Raw genomic sequence first — 22,342 nt, 5'->3', positions numbered from 1 at the left:
GTTCAGATATATAAGCCTGCTGTTCTGCCCCTCCCCTCTGGTACCTTCACTATTCACATACAACAAACAAAGTCTAAAATTGATTTAACCTCTATGCATAAAAAAGACCCATCCTGCTCTCTGAACCCAACAATATTTACACATGCATGATCTCCCACATGGACAGATTTGAGGCACAAACAGTTAACAGGCCGGTCACATGTCTTGGGAGAACAGATAAGATAAGATAAGATTTATTGTCATTGTCATCAACAGATTACAACGAGATTGAGATTTGCTCGACTCGAGTTAAAATGCAGGTTATGTGTATATACATAATATACAAAGATAAAGAAATAAATAGTACAAAATGAGAAATAAATAGACATCAGAGGATGGTTGCAGCGCCTGGAGGTGTCGCAACAGAATTTACATTTATAACAAAGTGGTGTCAAGAGCAGAAGTTCTTATGCCTTTGAATTTAGTGCCATGATTGCCATCGGGTAAAAACTGTTTTTTAGGCGATTTGTCCTGGTTTTTATTGCTCTGTATCTCTTGCCTGAAGGCAGCAGCTGGAAGAGACCATGGCCAGGGTGTGAAGAGTCATTTAAAATGTCCAAAACTTTCTTGTGGAGCCTGGAAGTGTAAATCTGTTCCATAGTGGGGAGGGGGCAGCCTATGGTTCTCTCTGCTGCCCTAACGACCCTCTGGAGGCCTTCTTGTCCGCGGATGTGCTGCTGCCGTACCAGACACACAGAACGTATGTGAGCACACTCTCTATGGAGCAGTGATGGAAGGCCTGCAGCAGGTCTGAGGGGAGACGGTTCTTCTTGAGTATTCTCAGAAAGTACAGTCTCTGCTGTGCCTTCTTCAACAGCTCCTTGGTGTTGGTGCTCCAGGTTAGCTTGTCCTCCAACTCCATGCCCAGAAACCTTAGGTAGGTTTGAGCTGCTGAGTCATGCTGATGTAAAAATTGGAGGTGGTCCAGATTATTTAGACCAGGGCTGTCAAACTCCAGTCCTCAAGGGCCGCTGTCCTGCAGTTTTTAGATGTGCCACAATACAAAACACTGGAATGAAATGATTTAATTACCTCCTTCTGGTGTAGATCAGTTCTCCAGAGCCTTAATGACCTAATTATTCTATTCAGGTGTTTTGCAGCAAAGTCACATCTAAAAGTTGCAGGACAGCGGCTGTTGAGGACTGGAGTTTGACATGTGATTTAGACAGTCGGGAGAATCTCTTGGTTTTGATCCCCATTCCAGAAGAATGAGCTCTGATGGTTTGTTTTGTTTTTTACATGCATTCAAACATTTTGGAGTCAAGGTAGCAAGTTGATTTAAATAATTATCAGACAGTTTTTGGTTTGCAAATTTTACACTTTTTCACATCACAGTTATTCATGGAGAGCCACAAGGTTCACTTCTTGGGCTATTACTGTATGTTATTCTGGACTTTTAAATCTTATTAGATCATATGAATTGTATCTCTAAAGTATAATGTCATGTTGGAGTCTATGGATTTTCATATTAATTTTTAAAATGTTTTTTAGAAAAAACTTGCAAAAGTCTGAGCTTGAAATGTGGAAAATTTGCTAGAAAAACTATCTAAGAAAATTATCAGAAAAACAGGAAATTTTTGAGCTTGAAAAGCTGAGAACTTTCAACTTTTGGAATCTTTCACAGTCAACAGTTACTCATGCCTTTGCAATTTTACAAAATTTATGTGGTTTAAAGAGTTTCTTGATTTGTCTACCTTTCCTCACACTGATGTCTTTTTATGCACATTTTCTGTGCCTGTTCTTTGTTTTTCTTCTATTACCAGTTGGATTTTTCCAAGTATAAACTGAGGAATAATCAGATTAAAAGCATCTGAGCCCATGCAGCTTTTAAAAACACGGGGAGCAGGTTGGGTTAGGAAACGCTGTCCGTTTGCCCTACAACCAGGAGAAAACACTTTGTTGCATCAGGATGAACAAACATGCTGTGCTCCTTGGACCTGTTTGGATTCAGCCTCCCCCGGCCACTTCCCGGACAGTGGAGGCTTATCAGCTAAATGTTGCAAAACGATGCCAACAGGGCACCCACTCCTCAGATGAAGCATATCATGGATCCATTTGGTTCTGACAGATCCCTGTGAAGAAGTTAAGATTTGGTGCCCACTGCCATCTTTGTGCAAATTTCACCATGTTAACAAAAGTGTGTTTATTAACGTCGGCGCATTAGGGCCACTGTTGATAGAAAAATATAAAGTAAATTTCTGCCAAACAGAAAATGTTCAAAAATTTTCTAAAAAAAAAACTGAACATTTTTTGAAAAGTTGAACATTTTATTGAAAAAGCACTGAAATTTGGAGATTAATCCCAGAAATGTTCTAGAAGAAACAAGGAAATTTCTAAGCTTCAAAAGTTAAAGAAAACAGAAATTTGAGAAAAAAAAATTCTAAAATTGAAAAGTTTAACATTTTCTAGTCCGTAAACTTAACTCATTTCTTTTAATTCATATTCTTGTGCTGGACACCAAACATTGAGGGTTTGTTCATTTCAATTGACATTAAAATCTCAAGTTTCACCAAGTGACAATGTGAACCATTACAGTATTAATATTTATAGAACTGACAAAATGAAAAAGTCAAACTTTTAAGCCATTTGTTGTATCAGTTTCAAGCAGCAACTCCTCTGGACTCTGAAACCCAGAACCAGATCAGTAGCAGAGTCCAAACATCCTGACTGCAGTGATCCTCAGGTCTTCAGTCTTCTGTCCTGGATGGTGAGGATGATTCCCAGGATGGGGAAACACTGGTGGCTGGAGGACAACTGGTTCTGTTGGGGTGTAGCGGAACTGGCTGAACCTCAGATGCTTACGGTTGTAGCGCGACTTGGACTTGCAGGCTTAGACTTGATCCTTGTCATGTACAGGAGTGAAGACCGGCTCGTCCTCACCGCCGGTACCAGATGAAGAACTCCAGCTCTCCTCTGCAAACTGGTAAGAGCTGCTGTCACCTGGACCCCCCTGCTGGCCACTCTGCTGGGTCCCATAGCTAGAGCCGCTGTCAGAACCTCTGGTTCCACTGTAGTACTGAAATCCTGGGTAACTGCCATCCATCCATCCATCCATCCATCCATCCATCCATCCATCCATCCATTATCTGAACCTGCTTGTCCTTGCAGGGTCACACGCAGGAAGACAAACGCAGAAACAGCACAACCAGCTACTTTTCTGATTAAATAAATATATAAAGAAAAAATAAAATAGTATTTAAAAAATATTGCAAAAATAAATAATCTGCACTTGCAAAAATAATTATTTTGAACCACATATTTCCCAAGCAGGCAGGTGAGTTTCCACTGTGATTTCTGCTCATTTTCTATAAGCACAACCCAAAATGAAAATTACTCACAGAACAAAACATCCAGTCCACATCCATTCTTACTTTACCATTTGCAGTTTTAATCCTTAGCAAAACACAGAACCTTTACTGTTTACCTAAACTAAACTATTTTTAAACCAATTCAATGAATGATAAAAGGAATGAAGTCCCAATCTGCTACAAATAAAACAAGCTTAGTGGATGAAACACCAGCCGAATCCAGCTGTTTATACAGTCTGTTAAAATACAATGTTGAGTCTGGTGGTACCTGAACTGGATTTGGGTCAGAGAGCTATAAGAGCACAAACTGGAGCATTTCTGAAGGAGGAGAGAGTAAACACAAACAGCTGACGTTTCCTGGAGAACCGAGTCGTGCTGTGACCACGGCATGTCCGTGGAGCTCTGTGCGGGGTCACGGGGGTCACCCACAGAGACACGGCAGCAGAGGTCAAGGAACCAGAACCGAACTCCACTGTGACCCCGGGGCCATTCAGACTCACAGACAGGATGAAACGTGACTTCCGGTGAAGTAAACATGAGGAATTCAAAATAAAACAACAGCGTGACAGACAGCTGTACCCGAACGAACCGTCCCACGGAGTCCGGACACAACAGTAAGCCCACTCTCCGTGTTTCTACGGATCAACCTCCTCCACTGTGAGACTGTACTCTGCTGCGCATGCGCCAGTAGATGCGAGGACGAAGACAGGGGGGACCCAATAACGTCAGGAGGAGCAGCAGCCAATCAGCGCTGCGAAGACGTTATCAACGGTATTTCTCGGTTAAAAAATAACAAACCAAAATAATATACTTATCTTTAACCAGAGAGTATAAGCAACAAGCAAAACACAAGCCCAACAAAATAGAATGCAATTTAAAAGATTTATTTTGGTAATTTGACAGAAAATCTGTTAAAATTTGACATGATTTTGTACAATATCTGTCAATATTTTTCTAATAAACAATAAAAAGATATTTGAAGATAAAAAATGTGAAACCAGAGGATCCAGACAATTTTAAGCTAAGTAACAACTTAGAGTTTAAAATGGAATTAAAAAAGAGAGAATGATTTAAATTTATTAAAGAGCTGGAATGTTTGAAATCTGAATGAAATCTTCATGATGGTGAATTACCCACTTTTGTCATCTTTTTGAGTTTTTTTCTTTTCATCACCAATTGGGACTATTTTGATAGCCACATTTTTAACCTTTCTTGACTTGTGGTCACGGACCAAACAAAGTCATTTTGAGGGCCACAAATGGCCCCCAGGCCACACTTTGGACATCCCTGTTTCATAGTGATGTTTTATTCATGCATCCTGCTTTAATCTAATGTAGAAAAATAAGAGCGAAACAACAATTACACAACATGAATGAAGACATTTTTTAATTACATCCAGTTTGCAAAGCAGCCTGAATCAAAAGACTAAAAAAAGTCTAGATGTTGCAGGCAGTGATCAGCATTAACTGCATTATAAGTATTATTAAAAAGCTGAGCTAAAAATAAAACAACTCGATGCTCAGTTTGCAGCTTTAGCGACTGTTGCTTCCATCTGCTGCAGCCTCTAAGGGAGAACGGAAGTGACAAAATCGACCTTGTCCTTCTTCAGTTTCTGCTTCACAGACTGGGTCTGACCCAGCTCCATGTACTCCTGCTTCTGCCTGTCGTACAGCGGCCAGTTCACCAGACCAGGACCATTAGGAGAGCTGGGGACAAATATAAACAAGGCAGACACAAGCAGATATAAACAATCTGGATAATTACATGTGAAACAAGGAAGAAGCTTTCAAATTTATTGTCTTATTTTTTGCAGAACACACAGCTTTTCTTCCATTAAATGTGCAAATCTTCTTCCATTACTTTTGGTTGCTTAGGTCGCCCTCTAGTGACTATTGCGGGTACAGTTCTACCAAAAACCCGCAGCTTTTTTCAGTTTGATGCGTTCATTATGACGTCATATTATTAGGATCATTGAAGAAAGTGGGAAAAAACAGGAATTAATTCCTGCTAAAAAACTAAAAAATTTGGAGATAATTCAGAAAGATTTTCTAGAAAAAACAATTAAGTTTCTGTGTTTGAAAAGTCTGAAATTTGGTAGAAAAAAAATCGGAAATTTTGAGAATATTCTTGGAGAAAGTCTCTATATATATAAAAAAGGAAGTTTCTGTTTCAAAAATGGAACATTTTCCATTTGGCGTTTCCAAATTTTTTCCAGAAAATTCTTAAGATTAATGCCAAAATTTGAGTTTTTTTCAAGCAATTTTTTTACTTTTGAAACTAAGAAATGTTAAAGTTTCTTTTCTAGAAAATTTCTATAACAATCTAAAAAAAATTTCAGTTTTTTCTAGCAAATTTTTGACTTTTCAAATTTAAAAGTTTTCTTGATTTTTCTAGAAAGTTTAGATTTTTATAGCAGAAATTTACTCATTTTAATCAAATAACTGTAAAAATATTCATAAATACTAAAATATTCATAAAGTAGATCAGCATTAGTTAAGTGGTCAGTTTTTTATAACTTAAGGAAATATTACACAAAACATGCACTAAAGCTGCAAAAGTCTGAATTTCTCAGCAAAATGCAAATACAGTACTTGTATCTACAGATGTGATCTTTATTCAGATTTAGTCTCAAAATCCAGCTGTATGCAAACCCCCGAGACGAGAATCTTTCTGCATCTTCAGAGTTATTGATGGTATTTATTTACTTGGCCAAATGTTCACTTCTTACCCAGTTCTGGCGAAACTTCCCCAGTAAGACATCATGGTCCTGGAAAACCTCTCATCCTGATCAGTGCAGTTGACTGAAGATGGAAAAAGAAGAGTTTTAGCCACAGAATGAAGTTTGTTTTCAGATAATTACTGCTTTGAGGGAGCATTGGATTAACACAGCCACACTTTCCAGCAGAAAGTTTAAGCACTTCACAGAGAGTTGTATAAAAAAATCTTAGAATAAAATCAAATTTTTTAGAAAATATTTTTGATTTAGACAATCCCTTTTATTTACACCCAGTTAGAGTGTTTTTACACCTGATAGTCCGGTAGACTCGGTTGGATTGGAGACCAAAACTGCAACATTTATTACATTTTCAGCTGTTGATGTTCTCTTTCTCACTGCACTGTGTCAAACAATCCAAACCCTTTGAAAAACTTGTTCTCCTCCTGACCTGTGGGGGCGCTGCACCAAGAACTAGTGAAGAACATGATACAAAAACTTCTGAAGAAGACTCTGAGTGTAATTTTCTTCTTCGCAAAATGTAAATGAAATGGAGTCGCTTCAGATTTTAGCTGTTGTATTGTTTCTCTATTGACTGATAAAGACAACAAGCCATTTCTCCCACTAGTGTAAGACTCGTGGGTGTCCAGATACTGATTCTCCTTTGAAGAATAATCCACAGAAACAATTGAGCTCTTTCTCAGTGTCGAACATTTTAATTTCTTTTCCGCTACTCCAACAGCTGTCACCAAACTCAGCTGTTCCCCAACTTTCACTCATCTACCCCATCTGGGGAGCCTTTCAAAATAAAACATTTCCAAAACATTTTACATTTTCATACCTCCAATTTTCACTCTTACACTAGCATTCAAATGCTAGTGTAAGAGCATGTTTGTTTTAGTAGTATTTACCCAGAATTCCCTGTGTTATAGTCCACTTCCTGCTTCTGGAGCGGTCTCCGGTCCGCCTAGTGTTCACATATGTATTCAAACAGCATCAGAATTCACTTCAACCAAACCGAGATCAAAGCTAACAGGTTCGATTACTTATTCATATCTCTCCCCAAAAAACTGACTTTCTAATAAAACTGACTAGAGTTGGATTAAAGCAAATTAAATACGGCTGGTGGGAATGGACTTATATTCAAACTAATCCCAAACTGGACTCTGGTGCTTACTCCTGATTGTTCCAGACATAACGCTAGTTGTGAATGGAAGATGACTTGACTTACATTTCTAACATCTGCAGGTATAATGCAGCACAGCAAGAAAAAGAACAACAATCGGAGGCAAGACTTCATTCTACACTGCAAAAACACAAAATCAGTTATTTAATCTAGTTTCTAGTACACTTAATATAAGACAAAACTAATTAAGCTTTTAAGCTGTGTGAAGTAAATAATTTCTTAATATTAATGAAAAAGTACAACTTCCAGTGGCAGATTATTATTTCACTTATAATAAAACATTTTCCCCATGTTAATAGTGAAATAATCTGACATTGGAACTAGTACTTTTTCATAAATATTAAGGAATTATTTTCTTCAAACAAGCTCCAATATTTTGCTGAAAAGTTATTTGTAAGTTAGTTTTGTTTTTCTTATTTCAAGCATAGTAAGATATTTGTTCTAGAAATCAGACACCAACTGGAACTGAAGCATCCTGCAGGTACACTCGACTAAAAGATGTTCGAAGTGGTAATAGTCATTCTGAAGCTTGTATACTAACCAGTAATTCTGATGTGTCCGTTCCAGAAACATGCTCCGAACATGTAGCCGACGTCATCAGCGTGGTCCGCCTTCACAAAGCTCGGCCTGTTGGGCCTGGGTCTATCCGTAACGTACACAAACTCATACATGTACACCGGAGCGCCCGCGTCTGGAGCCAGGAGGAACAGGTGTGAGCAGAGATGCAGACCAAAGCACAGTGGGTCAGCCATCTTTGTTTCTGACCTGTGTGGTATCCGGCCACCTTGATGGTGGGCAGCACCATCACCAAGTCTCCCATGACCTCCGTGAAGGCGTCTCGGATGTCTTGTGGGGTTTTTGTGTCTTTCAGATACTCATCCACGATGGCATTGTTGGCTGCAGAGGCGGACTGAAACACAGACAGAGGTTTATAAATCAGTAAAAATCAGAGGCAAGGCTTGTTTCCATACTTAGAGTTCTTTGGATGCCCAAATTTGGGGCTTTCTACTTATAATGAGACATTTTCCAATGTTATAGATGAAATAATCTGACAGTGGACTAGGACTTTTTCATCAATATTAAGGAATTATTATGAACTTAAAACAAGCTCCCATATCTTGCTGAAATGTTACTTGTAGACTGTTTTATACGGAAGAGGATTAGGGCCAATGAAAAACAGAAGAATTTTAACTTAAATCTCAGAATTCTGACGTTAAATTTCTGAGATCAAAGTCAAAATTCTGAGATTAAAGTTGAAATTCTGAGATAAAGTCTGAATTATTTTCTCTTTTTTCAGTGGTCCTAATATAATTTAAGTGTACTAATATATTTGCAGTAGAAACTAGACACAATTTTCTAGTTGTTTATGAATTTGCTCATCAAATTAAAAATAAATATCTTAATTCTAGCTTTATATAAGCAATTCTCACAATCTCACCCCTTTAGGATTAAACAAGTGGACCACTGCCAGCACTGTCTCCCTGTTCATGCCTTTTTCCCAACCACGAGGAGTGAAGGCCTGTGATCCACCAAAAGAGAACAAACCAGTCCAGAAAACTTCAACATCAAACAGAGACAACTGGAACGTGTCATCGCTGAAACATTAACGCCACCTGAGGCAAAATCCAGCCAAACTCATGGTTGGTGACGCCCATCATCACTGGGATGTTCAGAACTTCTTTCCTCTGGAGAAGATCATCAGATGTACCGAGAAGGAATTCGCCGTCAACAGTGGCTCCGAGTATAATTTTGCTCTGCACACAAAATAGAAGCTTTCTTGCTACAGAAGCAAGAAAAAAGACTCCCAACACAAAACCCAACAATCTCTCACAGCCAGAAAGGAATACATAAGTTCTTACAAGTCTAAACAGGAAGTGATGCATGCCACTGAACCGCCATCTTGGTAGGCAAACAGAGCAAAGCATACTTAAATCATAGCTTTGAAAAAGAAAGTATACTGACACTCTTGACCAGAGGTGGGCAGAGAACCCCAAAACTGTACTCAAGTAAGAGTAGCAGTACTTCAACATATTTTTATTCAAGGAAAGGTAAAAAGTAAAGTTTTTAAAAAAAATACTTGTAAAAGTACATTTTTACCAAAAAAGTTACTCAAGTTAATGTAACTAGTTACCACCCAACTCTGCTCTTGACCAATGTGCAAGAGAAAGACTCTTGCGTTGTGCATTGTTGTCATAGTAACTACAGTCCAGCTGTCATGACAGTTTGTTACAGACGCCTACCAAGATGGCGGTCAGCTACAAAGTTCCCTACAATCAATATACTCTCAATCCTGTAACGCCAAACTTGAAATGAGTGTCTTCAATATTTCTACCTCTTCCTCAAAGTAGATTTGCTTTCCTCAAAAACCTACTACAAGAAATCCTCCTGACTTCGGCCATCTGGTGGAGGACGTAAGTATTACAGTTAACAGGCGGCAATTTTTGTTCGAGTCAGGTTTTATAAGAATGGAGATTACTGGAAGGGAAATGTGAAAGTAATAATTAATCATATAATGCAGTGCGGATAAAAAATAAATTACCTGAAATAAGAAAAAGTATTTATTAGTTTACGGTCCCTAAAATAGCCATGTTAAAGAACACAGGTGGACAGCCACAGTATCTTTAAAGGTTATTTTACCTGTTTGGCTACAGAAATTAATTCGTCTTGAGTTTTCCCTCGGAGGCACCGGACCAGTTCTTCTGTGCTGCTCATGTAACATCCAGTAAGGTTGGCAACAATCTGGCAAATAAGACAGGAAATGAGGTCATTAAAAACACAGAGAAGCGTAGAGTCACACTGGACCAACATGATGCAAATACCAGAGAAGTTTGTAAAAGTCTTGAGCCATTTCTAATTTATTTATGTAAAAACATGGGTCCAGATCAACATGGATGGAAATGTGAGACCATTCATCCATCTGGACTAACCAAAGGTCAGTCTGTGCTTCCATCTAACCATTCCTCCATCCGTTGGTCAATCGATCGATCCATCGATCCATCGATCCATCCATCCATCCATCCATCCATCCATCCATCCATCCATCCATCCATCCATCCATCCATCCATCCATCCATCCATCCATCCATCCATCCATCCATCCATCCATGCTAATTAAGTAACTCTGAAATTAGATTCTGATGTTTGACCCTGATTATATCTTAAAGCTACAGGACTCTCCTCTCTTCCCTTGTGACTTTTTCCTTTGCATTGTTTCCTGCCAGTGGGACATGCAGAGAGCAAATCCAAAGGAACAAATCATGGAGATATCCACCTTAGGAGTGAGTACAAACACATTCAAACGTACATGGGCCTGATTAAGAGGCCGATCCGAAGTATAGGCCCCAAGAGTTGCAACTCCACTTTGAAAGATTGCCTTGTGGAAGAGTCCTTTCGACAGGGGAGACAGAGTCTGTGCAGAAAGACACTTTTGGTAAGTTATCAGGAGGAATGGAGTGATAAATATCCAACATAAAACAGTTTTAAAAGTGTGTGATCTCTTCCATTCCCTAGGAAGGAGTTTTCTTTACCAGTATGGATGCGCTGATGCCTCCTGCAGACTCCCCAGCGATTGTGACAGATTGTGGATCGCCGCCAAAGGCCTCAATGTTTTCCTGCACCCACCTGAGAGCAGCCAGCTGATCCAACAAACCCCAGTTTCCCTTGGCATGTTCATCTCCAGTGCTTCAAAAAATGGAAAACTCTTGCTTTGGGCAATCATTTGGACAACATCTGGACATCAGAATTTTCTTACCTCAAGAATCCCAGGATGCCGAGACGGTACTGGATAACGACTGCCACAACGTTTTCATATGCAGTCAATGAGGAAACATCGTACTGGGAGGCAGCACCTAAAACCAGACCTCCTCCATGGATCCACACCATTACCTGAATCACAACACAAGAGCCTGAAGGTGTCAGCTGACCTTTGGATATAGGAACTACAGTTTATAGCAGCATGCGGCGAAGCCCACACTGTCTACACAGACTCAGCCCAGACTGAGGTCGATATTTATGTTTACACATTAACATCAGTTGAGCTCAGTGAAAATGTGATTGGATAATCAGTATTTACACACTACACAAACATTGAAAGGTTTAAAGCACAGGTGTCAAACTCCAGTCCTCAAGGGCCGCTGTCCTGCAGTTTTTAGATGTGCAACAGGTACAAAACTCTGGAATGAAATGCCTTAATTATCTCCTTGTTGTGTAGATAAGTTCTTCAGAGCCTAATTATTCTATTCAGGTGTGGTGCAGCAGAGGCACATCTAAAAGTTGCAGGACAGCGGCCCTTGAGGACTGGAGTTTGACACCCCTGGTTTAAAGCAACAGAAAGCAAGCTATATGCTAATTTCCCTTGTTTTTCTTTCCTTAGAAAGTTCTCAATTTCCACAGCTACTGTGTTCAGAGGAGAGTAGATTAATTTATATAAGATATGAAGTTATCCAATGAATGCATGACAAGTCCATATATCAATTAGCTTTTTTAAGTAATTCTGGATCAGTTTTTCCTTTGTTTATCCCTGTCTCTATCCTAGATAGTCATTGACAGAGGATTTCCCACCATTACCTATGTGTACTCTCTCCCTTTGTGTGTTTAGCCATGATTTTTTCCTGGATGGAGTCACTGACAGGGTTATCTTGCATTAATTTTGCATGTACTCTCTCTTTTTCCTATAGAAAGTACTCTTTGCTCAGTCCTATCTGTGTTTAGCTGGGTCTCTTTCCTGGATTTAGGAAATGACAAATGTTTTCCTGACATCTACTTTGTGTACTTTCCTTTTTGATCCACAGAAAGTATTCTTTGCTCAATTCTTTACCTCTAGTTGGGTGTCTTTTAGGCATGTTTTAACAAAGCACTCCAATGTTTCTTTGTTTAGCCATGTCTCTATCCTGGATAGCCATTGACAGAGGGTATCCCACCATAAACTATGTGTACTCTCTTTTCTTTCCTATAGAAAGTACACTTTGGTTCTCCATGTCTCTTACAAGGACATTCTAGCAAAATACTCCAGCCTCATTGTTTCTGTGTTTAGCTGTGTCTCTATCCTGGATAGTCATTGACAGAGGGTATCCCACCATTAACTGTGTGTACTCTCTTTTCTTTCCTATAGAAAGTACACTTTGGTTCTAAATGTCTCTTACAAGGACATTCTAACAAAATACTCCAGCCTCAGTGTTTCTGTGTTTAGCTGTGTCTCTATACTAGATGGAGGCATTTGCTTTAAACTTTGTGCACTCTCCTTTACAGTAAGTCCTCTTTGTGCATTTCTTTATCTCTTGCTGTGTCTCTTGTGAGTAGATTTTAACAAGGTCCTCCTGGTTCACTGTTTCTTTGTTTATCTCTGCTGATCTCTGCAACTGTTCAACTCACCGGCAGCTTAACTTCTGGCGTGGTTTCAGCTGGAGTGTAGACGTTTAGATACAGACAGTCCTCTGAAACCTCTGGCACCGAGAAGTCCATAGACATGGCTATGGAAATATTTATGACTATTTCTCGATCCTGGACGCACCTGAGAACAGATGGACACCAGGAAGCAGATTCAGACATGAACAAGAGTCTCTGGGATAACGCTGATTTGTTTGGTGGTTTGGGGTTGTTACATGGGGGCCTGCTGTGTGCCGTCTCGTTCCCCCTCCCAGGGCTCCGGGCTCTCTGGGGCAGCGAACCGGAGGGGCCCTACAGGCGGCTTGGCGAAGGGAATCCCCAGGTATTGCTTCACCCTCCTCTCTGTGCCTTTTACAGTCACATATTCTCCTCTGATTTGGCCACTTTTCAGAGAAACCACAAGTTCGCTGCTCCCTAATGAGAACAGAGACAGGATATGATTTTTCTGTTTTATCGAATCAGTTACTCTTTTCAAAAATGTAAAATTTGGTTTGGTAAAGTATCACAGAGAAAATGGCCTCCAAAAAGTTTTAAAATGACTAATTTCAACATATAATTTCTTTCTACAGAAAAAGAAATTGCTACCAGACAGTAATGTAAATTGTACGGGCCAATTTATTTTAAGGGTGTTTTATGAGAATGTTCTAGTAATTTAAAAGTATTACTTGACTATACTAGGCTGTTAAAGGGTTTAGTGTTATTATTTTATGCTTTTTATTGTTGTTTGTGCAAGTATGGTTAAATGTATCTGATTGTTAACTGTGAAACTGAATAATGTTGTTTGTTCCCACTATGCTTCCCCTCTGAGCTGTTAAGAGTTCATTTTTATCAGCTTTCTTCTGCAGGATAAAGACCAAAAACGTCTCCAAACTGACTCAGAATTGGTTCATCAGATTCAAAATGGCCGCCTTTGGCCCTATAATTAAATCCTACAGAAAACATGTGGCTTATCCTGAGAAACTGCACAAGTTCCAACTTTGTAAAATATTATGGGACGAAACAAAATGTTGAACATTAATAAACAAAAAATATTTTTTAAATATCAAAACTACCTTTTAGATTTGAGGGTTTTTTCAGTTTCAAAACTTTATTGCTTGTTTGTAATCTATATTTATGATCTTGCTTTCAAGAGACTCCTGCTCAAAAACAGCAGCAAATCATAAGACCACAATTATTAAAATGTAATTAAAATAACGCACTATGAATAATAAAGGAATAAAAACAACAAACCCACAGGACTAAAATAGAACTCGATATTATTCAAAGCATTTAAAAAGAAATGCCTTTAAGGTATCTTTATTATTCCCATGAAATGACATGTTGTACAGCCAGCAGAAAAATTATTAACCAACACTTAAAACAGTAAAATATGATTAAAAAATAATCACAGTAAAGACATAAAAACATAACATTTAATTGATACAACAGTCAACAAGATGTATTTAAAATGATGGTAACAGCAGATAAAAATAAATTCCTATATTTGTTGGTTCTGCAGCTTTTTTCCTTATTTTAAATAAATTATACCTGATTAACAGTGGCCTTAAATGCATTAAATGCTCCATATGCACTTTTCTTCCTTAAGTTGATGCCAATATGCTTTGAAGGAACTTTTACACTTTAAAAATTATTTGTTAAAGTTTCTCTCAACCTATTGTCATTTTTTAACTACAGGTCTCCAGCTTCCAGAGGCTGTTTTCATTTTCAAGTTTCAAAATCTTTTTATCCAGCAGCAAAAACAACATGTCTGACTTTACAGAATGAGAAAAGTGGCACAATTAAAAGTTAAAATCCTTTTCCTACCTGGTGCTGGATGTGCCGCCACCATCAGCACAGGCAGCAGGAAAACAACGAGCAGCACTGTTCTCATCTTGTGCAGCCAGGAACAAAAGACAAAGATCTACAGTCGGTGTTCAGATATATAAGCCTGCTGTTCTGCCCCTCCCCTCTGGTACCTTCACTCTTCACATACAACAAAGTCCAGTAACAGTCGGGTCTTTGTATACAGAATGTACTTTAATGATTTAACGTCTATGCATAAAAAAGACCCATCCTGCTCTCTGAACCCAACAATATTTACACATGTATGATCTCCCACATGGACAGATTTGAGGCACAGTTTACAGGCCGGTCACATGTCTTGGGAGAACAGATACAGAAACCTTAGGTAGGTTTGAGCTGCTGAGTCATGCTGATGTAAAAATCAGAGGTGGTCCAGATTATTTAGACCAGGGGTGTCAAACTCCAGTCCTCAAGGGCCGCTGTCCTGCAGTTTTTAGATGTGCCACAATACCAAACACTGGAATGAAATGATTTAATTACCTCCTCCTGGTGTAGATCAGTTGTACAGGTTGGGTTAGGAACCAGGTTGGGTTAGGAAACAGGTTGGGTTAGGAAACGCTGTCCATTTGTCTTATAGGAGAAAACACTTTGTTGCATCAGGGTGAACAAACATGATGTGCTCCTTGGACCCGTTTGGATTCAGCCTCCCCGGCCACATCCCGGACAGTGGAGGCTTATCAGCTAAATGTTGCAAAACGAGGGCAAGAGGGGCATGTATCACTCAGAACGTTGGCTGACTTACGTTCTTGTTGCTTCAAGCTGAGATCTGTAACCGTTTCCTGCAGGAAGAATAAAGATGTTAAACCTGAAACATGAAGATCTGGATGAAGGCCATGACAGGGGAGAAAATGGCTTTCGTTGGCGACTGCAGGGGCGGTTCTTACATGAACAGCGCCCTGGGTTCGTCCTTCCTACATGTGCACCCACTCCTCAGATGAAGCAGATCATGGATCCATTTGGTTCTGACAGATCGCTGTGATGAAATTAAGATTTGGTGCCCACTGCCATCTTTGTGCAAATTTCACCACGTTAACAAAAGTGTGTTTATTAACGTCGGCGCATTAGGGCCACTGTTGATAGAAAAATATAAAGTAAATTTCTGCCAAACAGAAAATGTTCAAAAATTTTCTTAAAAAAAAACAAAACATTTTTTGAAAAGTTGAACATTTTCTTGAAAAAGCACTTAAATTTGGAGATTAATCTCAGAAATGTTCTAGAAGAAACAAGGAAATTTCTAAGCTTCAAAATTAAAACAAAAAATGCCAGAAAAATGTCAGATTTTTAGATAAATTTCAGATATTTGAGAATAAAATTCTAAAATTAAAAATTTGAATGGAGTCACTATCAGAGGAATCTGAGGTCTATCCTGCACTAACAGCTGCATTATGAGGTGAGTCTAACATGGCTTTAATCCAAATTTTGCAGGCTTGTGTGGTTTTCTTTCCTGCTGATTGGTAGCATCACCTGTGCTGCTCAAAAACCAGGTAAGATGACATGAAAACTGTAACAAGAACCTTTATGGTACCAACTCAAACTGGCTGAGTGGGACCAGCTGCTGCAGAGGAACCAGAACCACCAACATGGACCTCCTCTCAGAGCATTGATCTGATCTCTTTCCATGTCCTGATCAATGATGGTGTTTAAGGGCTGGTGTAGGAGTTAAAACCAATCTGTTTACGGTTTCCTTTGATTAGCACTAAATGGAACATTGATCAGCATGTTTATGTATTGATGGTCTTTATCATAGCATTTGACAAAATGTAATATTTGCTTGTCTTCATAATGTGTGACTGTATATTGTGTTAGTGTTTCAGCTTAAAGTTCAAGGCCTTGTTAAACGTTGGTTGGATTCGTCCATTGATTTCTTACTCAGACTTTTCCTCTGAGCTCTTTCTTAACATCTAAGATAGATAAGATAAGATAAGATAAATCTTTATTGTCATTGTCACAAGGACAACGAAATTCAAAGGGTGCCATCAGTCGGTGCACATGCCCAAAAACAAAAAATAACAAATAATTCACACACAATGTAAGAATCAACAAACAACTGGCAAAAAAAAGAAAAATAAGAACAGCCACATTCTCACATACATCATTTATGATGATTAATGGTTGTTTTTGATTGCATTTAGTTTTGTTATTGCTATGGGGTAGAAACTGTCTCTGAGACGGTTGGTTCTGGTTCTGGTTGCTCTGTATCTTCTGCCTGAAGGCAGCAGTGTGAACAGAGAAGGTCCGGGGTGAGAAGTGTCCTTTGTGATGTGTTGTGCTTTTCTTAGACAGCGGTCGCTGTGCAGGTCCTCCAGTGAGGGGAGAGGGCAGCCAATGATTTTTTGGGCTGTATTCACAACCCTTTGGAGAGCTTTCCTTTGAGCTGTAGTGCTGCTGTTATACCAGACGCAGATACAGTAAGTCAGTATGCTCTCTATGGAGCACTTGTAGAAGGACACCAGCAGCTTCTCCTTGATGTTGTTCCTCCTGAGAACCCTCAGGAAGTTCAGTCTTTGCTGGGCCGTTTTTATCAGCTCCAAGGTGTTCATGTTCCATGTGAGGCCCTGCTCAATGTGGACCCCCAGGAAACGGAAATCAGCTACCCTCTCCACACATTTTCCCCCAATGGTTAATGGTGTAATGTCCGTTTTATTCCTCCTGTAATCTATTATGAGTTCTTTTGTCTTTGAGTTGTTGAGGAGCAGATTGTTCTCCCTGCACCACACCAACAGCCGCTCCACCTCTCCCCTGTAGGCGGACTCGTCGCCTCCTGAGATGAGCCCCAACACTGTGGTGTCATCAGCAAACTTGATGATGGTGTTGCTGTGGTGGGCAGAGGTGCAGTCTGTTGATTTATTACCGCATAAATTGAACTACAACAAGAAAACTTGTTCCAGTGTGCTTTCTTGTGCAGTAATTGTTTAGTTGGCAATTTTACAACAGACTTCTTTCATTTACAGACCCAGACCCAGAATGAAGCAACCACTGGCTCTCTTTGTCTTCCACTGCCTCTTTTAATAATAACTTTAGTTAAATGTTCTTAAACATATTTCATAACAAGTGCAGGTTTTAGCAGTTTTTTTAATGAAATATTCACGTTTGTTTATTTCTTCAAAAGACCTTCTATATAAATGTAAATATTTTCATGTGGTGATGTTTAAGAAATGTCCACTAGATGGCAGCAGTTAACTTTGGTGGCAGAAACAAGCTCAGTCTTCATCTGTTTTTAAATTAATGTTGCAGCAAACACGGGAAGTTTTATTTGAGCTTCTCTGCACTGTCTGTGTGTCTGTCTTAAGTTTTATTTTTTAATTGTTTTCACAAGGTCAATTTTTAAATCGTCCCTAAAACAAGTGATAAACCACTTTCTTTAATTTACTTTTAAAAATGTATCTATTAAAAATGTTTTTTGCTTTATTTAATTGTAAATTGAATCATACATAGTTGTAGTATTCATATGTTGCATTTTGACAGAATTTTCAGATTTTTATATAAATTCTTCATTTCACTTTATTTAACTTGAAATGTAAATACTTTAAATTTAAACTGAACTTTTAGCATTTTAATATACTTATTTGACTATAATTTTAATATATTATTTTTATTTTCACGGCTTGAAAACGACGCCTTTGCGTGGACCAATAGGAGTTGAGTGCGTCTTGCTACGTCAGACGTACGGGATGACGTAGCTCCTCCTCTCGTGCTCCGCCTCTGTAGCCGCACAGTTCATCTGTACTAGCGCTGCGGCTCCACTGGAAGCGGCTCTCCGGCTCAGACTCCCCGCAGGAGGACCAGTGGGCGGACCGGTGAGAGGAAAGTTGACAGAAACCAGCAGCAGGAATCCCGCCGAACTCCGCGGAACCGACGCTTTCTGACGGTAAACAGCTCTCCGACGGCCGCTAACGGAATAAAAGGAACCGCGAAAACGGAGGACAAGGTGCGGACTCAGCGGCCACAGGTAGCCCCAGCTGTCTGGAGGGTCATGCGGATCTCTGAGCTGTGAACCGCCGCAGACGAAGAGAACGAAGCCGCCACCAGAGGGAGGACCGACGGACGGAGGAGGAGAGCCAGCATGTCCCGGAGAAAGCAGAGCAAACCCCGGCAGATTAAACGTAAGGAACCGACAACTTTATTCCTCCTTCGTGCTGTTTTTCTTATGGGAATGTTCCCAGAGAAACGGAATACTGGGAATTCAACCCAGTAACCACGGCGCTGAAGCTGGTGTCTGATGTGTAGCTGCTGCTTCTGCACTTGGATAAAGGGATATTCCACAAAATATTAAAAACCGAACCCAGATATGAAAAAGTTTAACTCGTGAAACCTGGATTGGCTTATTCTGAGTACATCAAAGCAAACAATAATCTGTGAAAGTTTTATTTCAATGTTTAAAATCTAAATGATTCAGTATAATCAAATCTTAGTGTAAAATGTAATTTTGTAAATGGTTACACAGATTGTAGAGCGTTTTCAAATAATTAGTCAAGCTGGATCAAAAGTTAAAGGTTATAAATGCTGAAAAAAAGCATACAATCACCGATTTTGGGGATTTTATAAGCAAGATTGAGGTTTTCAGATCACAAATTGTGATTATTCTGCACACATTTGGGATTAGATGAAATACTCCAATCATTATCGATTTAGAATGGATAGTTTTGACTATCTAAATAAAAGTTCACTTGCATTTTAAGGCTTAACAGACCACAAATCGTGTTTTAATGAATTAATCATTTTTAGATGAACCCAGTCCCGCTTAAAGGAACCGAATCAAAGCCTAACTTCAGTAAATCTGATATAAAACCATTTCTGAGGACCAAACTGAGGCAGAACCGTTAAACTGAGCTCAGCTGCAGAGTTTTTTCCTCCCGGTTTCATCCCTGCCAGAGCCTCCCTGTCGGTGCAGGAAACTTTTCATTCCTTCCTCTCTCTCTTTCTCTCCGTGTTCAGCCTGTTTTTCTGTGTTTTTGTCCATCGGCAGCTGAGCTGAATGTGTCGCCGCGGCTTCCTGTTTAATTCTGTTGTGGAAACGTCAGTGTTCTCTGAAAAAGCCGATGTGAGGAGAGATAAGGCCGCGATCCGATGTGAACTCAGATAAAGATTAAAATTGGATCTTTATTTTTTTTATTTGTTTTCAGTTTCAGGCTGCACCCCCTCCCTCACCATCCCTTCCTCCTTTCTCTCAGAGATGGGGGCTGCAGATAGGCCTGCATGGCTGATCTCAGCCGCTGATAGCAGCTCACAATCGGATCTTTTATTTTTTTTTCCCATCTATCCTTTTAACTCAATAATGCATCTGGGGGCCGCTTGAAAGGGGCCCTTTTTCTGGTTCTGGTCTCCGAGCTTTTCCTGTTTATAAGACCTGCGAAGCTTTATCAGGTGGTAACTGATGTTCAGAGTTGATAGAAGAAGAAGAAGAAAAAAGCGCATTAAAAGGCTTGTTGCGCACGAAGTTTTAATGAGCTGAGGAACAGTTAGGAGGCTGCAGCTGGAAGGTGTCTTATCTGTCTGTTTGGCTTTTTTGCATCGTTGATTGTGTCACCCTGTCCTCAGAAACCTCCTGTCTGCTGGCAACACTTTGGAAGTTTAGTCTGCATGATATCACCTCGCAGAAATGCCTTCATGTTTGCAGCCGTAGAGGTCTGATCGCTGTGATCAGATGCAGCGTGCAGCAGGTGCATTTCGCCACGTAGGAGTTTGTTCTCTCATGAACTCTTCAGCATTTAGTCAACTTTACATTTTATTTGTTTTTTGCACAACTTACACAAAGATTTCATTTTTCTCCCTTTTACAAATAATCTCAAACGTGTGGAGTGCTTGTGTAATTCAGCTTCTCTACTCAAACCTTTTAATTAAATCATGTGTAAATCTTATAAACAGAAAATTCAGGATATTTGTTTTTTTTAGAGAAAAACACAGAAAACTCTTGGTCTATGTTCACACATTTTTTGTTGCTCGTGCGACTAATTGGCAATCAGACTTCTGCGTTAACAAACCAACCCGCATGCGCAGAAGAAGAACGCTGACGTCACTCAGCACTGCTCTGTTTACGGAAGTAATAACGGACTCCGCCTTCTTTGGATTGATTTTAAGGTTTATTCAGCAGTGAGAGCCAAACGTATTGTCTAAAAATCATAAGACGAAAGAAGTTAATAAAACATAAAAACAGCGAATAGAAATAACCTTCTGACACATTTTATAATTTCATGATTATCATTTCCAGCCAGTGTTTACGTCCAGGTTGATCTTTCTTCTTCTGGTGCAGAATTATGACACATTTCTGATGCTAGTGACATAAAAGTCGGATACAATACATATTTGATTTACTGTCATATATGAAAGTGGCAAAAATTATAGTTTTTTGGGGTGAAAAGATTGGAATTTGATTGATCAGATTGTCATAAAAAAGTTGGACATGGGCAAAAAATCAGGTTTGGGCCATATTTGCATGATGTTTGAGCGTGGCCATAGTTGAGCGCTCCATAAAAATGTTTTTTTTTTTTTTTGGCAGGGTGGTTAGAAGAAAGTAATTGAAATAAGAAAGTAGAAGAGATTCAGTTTGCATTTTGCAAGTAGAGAACACTTCAAAAAATGTAAAGAAGTCGGTTTGCTCAGATGAGACCCAAAATTCATCTTGCACTCCAAATTACCCTGAAAATACCACTGCTACTGTGAAACATGGTGGTGGCAGCATCATGCTTTCCTTCATGAGAGGAAAGGAAGCTGCTCAGAGTTAATGGGAAGATGACAGAACACCTAAGGTGGTGCAGGTTCACTTTAAAACAGGACAACAACCCAAGCAAAATGCGCCTAAATGGAGCTGCAAGCATAGAAAGGCCTAGTCAAAGTCCCAACCTAAATAGAGTTGTGGAAAATTTAGAAGATTGCTGCTTGCAGATGCTCTCCATCTGATCTGAAAGAGCTTCGGGGGATTTACAAAGAGGAATTGCAATAGACAATTTACGTTAACTTATGGGAGCTGAATACAAATGTACTTCACACTTTTCAGATTTTTGACTGTAAAAAATGCTGAAAACCGTGACTAGTTCTCATTCACCTTCACTCCAAATTAAAAGAGCATTGAGGTTCGAAATGTGGCAGAAGGGAGGCCCAGAGATGAAACTCTCTTCTCCTTCTTCTTCTTCTCCTTCTTCATCTTCTCCTTCTTGAAGCGTGTTTCAGAATAAACGCCGCGCCTCCTTTCATAATTGATTCATGTTGTTGTCAGAACATGCTGATGGTTGTCTGTTAAACTTCCCCCCGACCATCGTGACCTTTGCTGATATCTGGCTTTATCTCTGTAGATCCTGAAGATGTTCAGCTTCCTGTCACGTTAGCAACAAATCTGAGAAAGTAGATATTTGACTCAAATCACTTTTAGCTGCTCACAGGATCTGCAGACGCCTTCGTAATGAAATTCAGTGTTTTTAAACGTTATTTTTTATATACGACTGTTTGGGAATAAACTCACCTGCAGCTTACTGCTGGTGAAAACAAACATCTGAATTTTAAGTAAAAACCCAGAAGATTTTTGATGAATTATTTTTGATGTAAAATAGTTTGAATTCTTGTTTTTTTCCTTTTGGTTTGAAGAAAGATTTTCAAAATCTAAGTTTGGTTTTATCCTTTTTTGTCTTGTTCTTAGAGGTTGTTGCTCTAAAAATGCTTAAATCAGCAGGATTTCACCTCTCAGTGTTTAGAGTTGTTGCTATGCAAATGGAGACTTTTTCTGTTTACATAAGATTTTAAATAACAAATTTATCTTAATAGATTTTAGATATAAATGTTTTTCTTTTATTAGCCATGTTGTTTTGCTTTCACTTTGATGTTATAGTGAATACACAAAAGGGAAGCTTTTCACTCAAAAACAGACTTTGTCATACC

The 22,342-nt window shown here is 39.2% G+C and overlaps 2 protein-coding genes across 2 annotated transcripts in view; one reads left to right on the top strand and one right to left on the bottom strand.

Annotated features, from left to right (window-relative positions):
• Positions 1 to 4,516: 4,516 nt before the first annotated feature.
• Positions 4,517 to 14,542, bottom strand: LOC102233726 (carboxylesterase 5A-like). Its single transcript, XM_023349526.1, has 13 exons — positions 14,435 to 14,542; positions 12,847 to 13,045; positions 12,617 to 12,755; positions 10,998 to 11,131; positions 10,774 to 10,927; positions 10,551 to 10,655; positions 9,884 to 9,985; positions 8,860 to 9,000; positions 8,685 to 8,765; positions 8,012 to 8,156; positions 7,788 to 7,937; positions 6,076 to 6,148; positions 4,517 to 5,053 (listed from the first exon to the last, which is right to left on the bottom strand). Exons 1-13 carry the CDS (start codon positions 14,499 to 14,501, stop codon positions 4,912 to 4,914), a joined length of 1,632 nt encoding a protein of 543 aa, XP_023205294.1. The 5' UTR covers positions 14,502 to 14,542; the 3' UTR covers positions 4,517 to 4,911.
• Positions 14,543 to 18,211: 3,669 nt separating this feature from the next.
• zfpm1 (zinc finger protein, FOG family member 1) overlaps positions 18,212 to 22,342 on the top strand; it is a 105,409-nt gene continuing 101,278 nt past the window's right edge. Inside the window, exon 1 of the mRNA XM_023350518.1 lies at positions 18,212 to 18,576. Within this exon, the coding sequence (XP_023206286.1) occupies positions 18,537 to 18,576 (40 nt within the window). The 5' untranslated portion in view covers positions 18,212 to 18,536. The remainder of the gene's footprint in view (positions 18,577 to 22,342) is intronic.

The sequence above is a fragment of the Xiphophorus maculatus genome, chromosome 2, assembly GCF_002775205.1.
Source record: "Xiphophorus maculatus strain JP 163 A chromosome 2, X_maculatus-5.0-male, whole genome shotgun sequence".
Classification (NCBI taxonomy): domain Eukaryota; kingdom Metazoa; phylum Chordata; class Actinopteri; order Cyprinodontiformes; family Poeciliidae; genus Xiphophorus; species Xiphophorus maculatus.
The sequence above is the reverse complement of the archived record's forward strand: the minus strand, read 5'-3'. Positions and strand labels throughout refer to the sequence as shown.

What these genes read in the sequence shown, in the direction of transcription:
- LOC102233726 (XM_023349526.1), bottom strand. Translation starts at nt 14,501, where the DNA reads ATGAGAACAGTGCTGCTCGTTGTTTTCCTGCTGCCTGTGCTGATGGTG. An exon ending in GGCCTCTTAATCAGGCCCAT is followed by an intron (nt 9,986 to 10,550) that starts GTACGTTTGAAT and finishes CTTATTTGCCAG; the next exon opens with ATTGTTGCCAACCTTACTGG. An exon ending in GGAAGTTTCGCCAGAACTGG is followed by an intron (nt 5,054 to 6,075) that starts GTAAGAAGTGAA and finishes ATTTGTCCCCAG; the next exon opens with CTCTCCTAATGGTCCTGGTC.